Source organism: Asparagus officinalis, chromosome 2, assembly GCF_001876935.1.
Source record: "Asparagus officinalis chromosome 2, Aspof.V1, whole genome shotgun sequence".
NCBI lineage: Eukaryota > Viridiplantae > Streptophyta > Magnoliopsida > Asparagales > Asparagaceae > Asparagus > Asparagus officinalis.
Window position 1 is genome coordinate 82,243,390 of NC_033795.1, and position 5,588 is coordinate 82,248,977.

At 39.1% G+C, this 5,588-nt stretch overlaps 1 protein-coding gene across 1 annotated transcript in view; it reads left to right on the plus strand.

The window, feature by feature from the left end:
• Nucleotides 664-5,588, plus strand: part of LOC109831846 (dual specificity protein phosphatase PHS1-like) — a 5,612-nt gene continuing 687 nt past the window's right edge. The window contains exons 1-9 of the mRNA XM_020399305.1: nucleotides 664-804; nucleotides 912-1,081; nucleotides 1,480-1,687; nucleotides 2,140-2,319; nucleotides 2,416-2,576; nucleotides 2,668-3,754; nucleotides 4,020-4,166; nucleotides 4,438-4,665; nucleotides 5,064-5,221. Coding sequence (XP_020254894.1) covers nucleotides 739-804; nucleotides 912-1,081; nucleotides 1,480-1,687; nucleotides 2,140-2,319; nucleotides 2,416-2,576; nucleotides 2,668-3,754; nucleotides 4,020-4,166; nucleotides 4,438-4,665; nucleotides 5,064-5,221 — 2,405 coding nt within the window. The 5' untranslated portion in view covers nucleotides 664-738. The remainder of the gene's footprint in view (nucleotides 805-911; nucleotides 1,082-1,479; nucleotides 1,688-2,139; nucleotides 2,320-2,415; nucleotides 2,577-2,667; nucleotides 3,755-4,019; nucleotides 4,167-4,437; nucleotides 4,666-5,063; nucleotides 5,222-5,588) is intronic.

Genomic DNA, 5,588 nt, shown 5'->3' on the forward strand with positions numbered 1-5,588 from the left:
GAAAAAGTCTTGGGAGGGGGAAGCTTGTTTTCATTAGTTTTGGGGGCTGGAAGCATTTTTCCCTTTAAATTATTTGAATTTGAATTCAATATCAAGTTAAATAAATTAATTGGATATTTAGTTAAATAAATTAATCTACTTGATAATTATTGCCTAAATAGCACTTAGATCACTCACTTTGCATTTATATATACCCACACTTGTTTTTCATATCGTTTACATATGTTAAGTTGTTTAAAACCGACACATTGTTACCATCTATCATGCATCTATCATGCAAATATGAAGATCTTCACTCGAATATCTTCCATGTTAACGCTCAAAATCAATTAGCATGTGAGTGTCATATTTGAACATTCAGATAAAAATTCTCAGTTTTGCATAATAGAAGACACCAATGTGTCAAAAATTAAAACATCATTAGGTATAAAAATGTCATGAAAAATATTTAAAAGTTTTAATATATTTGATTTAGAAATCATATTTACTTAAAAGAAGGATCCAAGTTTTACTATAATTGATTCGCTTTACCGTTTACGATATAGTAAATGACCGTATCATAAACAGTAACTTTAAATACCAAGAAACATATTTGATTTACTGTTTATTCTATATACTGTAGCATCAATCAACCGTATTTCTTTGGATTATGAGAGTGGATTACAAAACGGTAGCATTTCCTCCCCCCTTTGAAATCCCCCTCAAAAAGGAACAAGGAGAACGAACACGAATCCATCAATGTCTCAAGACCAACAACAGGAATCCAAGCCTCCTCCATCTCTCTTCCCTCTAACCCCGACATCTGTAAACTCCCTCAAAATCCCATCTCATTCCATTTCCCCCCTTTCTCTTTTGACCCAAGATTCTCTAACTTTTTGCTTCTTCTTTGTTCATGGGCGAAATTCATGAAGAAAGAGACTTGGTTCCAGTTGGGCGACGTGAGCGGAACCGGCGCAGGGCTCTCGTTTGAGGAATGGGTTTCGCTGATCCGGAGGAGGAGCTTCAACTGCCATCACCCTCCTCAGGCCCTCGGATCTCCGAGGGCCGGGGCAATGCCGCCTTTGTTCCTCCCCGTTAACAGGTATCCTTGCTTCAAAATTTTGAAATTTGACGTTAAATTGAGATGGGTCTTTGTCCAATTGATTGGTTTGGGTGATTTCGGCCTGTTTTGGTTGGCTTGGATTCTAGAAATGGGTGAACATTGTGCGCCTGGAACTTGATGGGTATTTCGTAAGAAAAAAGGAAAAGTTTTGGATGTTTGATGTGTATTATTAGAAGCAAATCATCATTGAGGTAATGAAGCAGAAACAAGCCTCTAAATATGATTTTAATGACTTTGGCAAGTGTTGGTTGGTTTAGCTTGCTGAGATGAGTGCGTTGTGTATTAGGAACATGATGAGTTTTTTCTGCTGTTGGAGATGGAATTATGAGTGTGTGGAATGACCATCAAGTGTCTTACTGTATTCTTTCCTTCTGCAGTGCGGGAGGACCAGATTCTGGCGAGCCAGTAGGCCTAGAGCCTTGTGATCAAGCTGCGGAGTTAAGTTTGTGGGATAGGCTCGGAAATGCTGCTGCATTGGATACTGAGGCCAACGACTTCTCGTGGGATTCTCTCTTGTCTGTGCACCATACAAAACATACCACTAGTGCCGAGAATTCTGAGGATGAAATGAATAAACCCCTAGAGGTTTGTTTCTGTCGGCCTATGCACATGTTTTATGATGTTATTTTTTAATATCGTTTGTGCTGTGCTTAGCAAGATTCATAGGAAAAACCCGTTGTCATCTGAAAGGACTTTGGAGCCATAGTTATATTGTCCTTTTATCTAGGAAGTATTTTAGGTTGTATTGATTCTTAAGAGCTTCTTATGTATTATTATTTATGTTAGATCTATATTATTCTGTTGAGCAGGAATCATGAACTACACGGGCAATTATATGCTTAAAAGCCCAATATATTCAGATTATCGACAGATTGCTTTTCCTTGGATTCTTTTTTGCAGTTTTTCCCCCTTTTGCAGTTTCCCTCCTGTTGTTGGCTTGTGTGTGTGGGGGGGCGGGGGGGGGGTATGTTTGTATGGACTTTTATATGATGAATTTTCTTTTGAATTGGTTAGGCTGTTCGCTTGTATTGGTACAGGTAACCGTGAATTCTGGAGGAGTTGTTTTCTATGCAATGTTCAAGAATCCCATGCAAAATGATGATCTCTCACCTAAGGAAGCTGCTGCTGTTATCAAGTTTGCATCATCTAGGATGGCTACACAATCAGAACGCTTGGGCTATGAATTTGCCAAATTGCTTGGAGTCCGAACACCACTAGTGTGTAATTCTCCTTGTAATTTTTATGTCTCTCTTTTTCACTCTATTGAAATGTAGATTATAGATCGTTTGCATGTTGTTCGGTGAATATTGCAGGCTAGGGTGGTTCATAATTCCAGCTCTGAGTGGCAACAGATCAAAGATGCTGCAGAGAGAGCACGAGAGACAGCAGTTTCTAATGGAGATGAGCTGGGTGCACTGAGCTGTTCAGAGTTATTAGAAGCTCTTGAATTGAGCAGATGTCTTTTTCTAATGACGTAAACACTCCACGAGTCATTTAGTTGATAACATCTCGTAAATAAACATACCATTGAGCTACAACTTTTTTTTCTTTTTCTGCTTTTGTAGTTATGTTCATGGCTCGCCGCTGCTGGAAAATTCTGATGCATTTGATTCAAAAGGAGCTGCAGAAACTACTGCTGCATCCCTTGGTAGAGTCTTAATGTTGGATCTTATACTCAGAAATGAGGACAGGCTCCCTTGTCGCCAGCTCGGTTGGCGAGGCAATACTGCAAACCTTTTATTTGCTGATACAGTGGCCTCTTCCTATATGTATGCAAGGGAGGAAGCTTATGATTCTGCTGTTAGTAGATATAAACCGAGGGTAATCGGAAGCCTTCAGAAAGAACGGAGAGCAATTTCCATTGATGGTAGATTAGGCTCTCATAAATCTGAGCAGGACCCAGATGCAGTCCGAGAGGCAAGTCAGAGATCCAAAAGAAAACAAGCGAGAAAAGAAGTCAAGCACCAAGATTTCCATGTTGTCGCCATTGATTCTGGGGTCCCTAGACGACCTCCAGCTGGAAAAAGAGCAAGAGACCAAGAAAATTATCCAAAGGTAGTTGAGCTCTTATTAAACAACTTAGATTATTGTTCGAGCATATTATATGAAGTATCCGGTGGTAAATTGGGATTTTCAAAACCTGAAGAGTGTGATTCACCGTCAGATTCTTCACCATCAGATTCATGTTCTTTGTCTGATGCTGACATGGCAGCGGTCGTTAATGAGTTTAGAGGAGGTTTTCGCGCAGCTCTCAGAGACCTACAAGGTTTTCATATTTTTCTTCTCACACTTCACCAAAAACTCGATGCCCTGTTAAGACTCTTTCTTTCGTACCTCAACAAGATCAGTGGCGAGTTAGAAAAAGATGATTTGGGCCCTTCAGAGTCACCATCACATTCTGTAGCTTCGATTTTTTCATCTCCTTGTATTGGATGCAAGGAAAGGGATCCAAGTGAAGCAAATGTGGAGTCTAATGATTTTGAGGTGCAAAAAGCTACTAAGAGGTTATCACGTGCAGTTTCTCGAGAGAGCATGGACTTGAGTTCTCCTGTCTCAAGAGAGAGTGGGAGTGGGAGGTTGTTCAAAGGGAATGGAGAGGGTCGTACCCTGCGCATGACAATGAAGCTTCGAGACTATAACAAATTTGTCAGGGTTAGTGGAAAGTAAACCTTTACTCGTCAAATTGAAGATCTTTTGTGTAATATTGCATGAGGTTATCTATGATTATGATTGCATATTTAAAATGGAACAAAATTAGGAAAACAATCTTAAAAATATGCTGAAGAAAGGTTTGATTGAAACTAAAACGAGTTTGTTCTATGTTCCACATTTTGAAACTTTTTAATTTTCTCCTTGGTCCCAAAAGAAAGTATAAAAAAATGCTATTTTCGCGTATGTTTAACTATTCTCCTTGCAGGTAGATTCTGAGTTGAACAAGGAGTTGGAGCAGTGGAATGAATTATTGAGGACAGATATTGTAAAACTTTGCCAAGAAAACAACTTCAATACTGGATTTTTTGAAGGGAATGATGTTAATATTGTTGTTGATGCTTACGAGTTTAAGGTATTGCCAATCTTCGCTACTAGATATAATCGTAAGATAAAACCCCTGTAGTCCTATTGTTGTAGATAGGGCCCCCGACTGATTCTTTTTTATTCTTTTACCTTCAGAGAGAATTTGTTCTTTGACAACTAGACCACCCAAGGGTAGAAGAGTCAAAAAAAAATTCACTCAGTGGTCTACCCACAATTGCACAATAGTATAGGGCTCAATCCGCAGTTAACCCTATATTCTATTCAGATAAATTTTCACAGTTGTTATTACTCTTTTGCAGGTTCGGCTTGAGCATATCCTTGAAAGGATAGGATTGATCTCAGATGCTGCGAGTACTGAGAGGCCTTCACCCATAACAGAGTATCTCTATATCGGCGGAGCTCTAGCTGCAAGGTCCATGTACACTCTTCAGCATCTTGGCATCACACATGTATTGTGTCTGTGTTCTACTGAAATTGGACAATCAGAGTCTCAATATCCAGATCTCTTTGAATACAGGAATTTCTCGGTAAGTAACTGCTTCATGTCTCATCCTGACGAAAGTAGATTGCGCAATTTTCTTGCAGAAACTAAAGCCATGAATTCTACCTCAAATTGCTCAAATGTGCTCTCCTTTGGAAGTTATGGTCACTTTTGATCCTGTGACAAGTTTAGCATAAGTCAACATCCTTTGGCTTTGGCTTCATACTTTAATTTAGAGACAAACATCTAGAGATAATTTGGACAACTACTTAGAGAAATGGCAGCTTGATTCATGGACTTGCTGCCTTTGAGAGATTTCTAATATGTTGTTTTCTTAACTCAAAACATCTTCTGCATAGAAATCTTTGAGCATTTTTGGATGTTATCTACAAATTGCTCACATCCGGAACCATACTTTTATTAAACCCAATTCCCTGTCTCCAGATAGATGATAACGAGAATGAAGATATAAGCAGCCTATTTGACGAGGCTTCTGATTGCATCGACTATGTCGAGTACTTGGGAGGAAAAATACTGGTACACTGCTTTGAAGGGAAAAGCCGAAGCGCAACAGTTATTCTTGCTTACTTGATGCTAAGAAAGTATGCAATTTCACTTGATTTCTACCTTGATCTCGAGGCTTAATTTCAGAAACCCTCCTTAACCTCCTAACTATTTTAATTCCACAAAACCCCCTGAACGTTGGTTTTACAAACAACCCCCCTGAACTTCTTTTATTCCACTAAACCCCTTGAAGAATTTTCACTTTAACTCCGAAGTAACACCTTCAAGTCTAACATGTCACGTGCCTCCGTGTGACCAAAAAGATGAAACTACCCCTCAGCCCTAAAAAAATTCGCTCTTTCACCCTTTATATTATTTCAATTAATTTTTTATGGCTGAGGAGTATTTTCACCTTTTTCGGTCACATGCTCAGCATATGGCATGTTGGACTTGTAGGTGTTACAT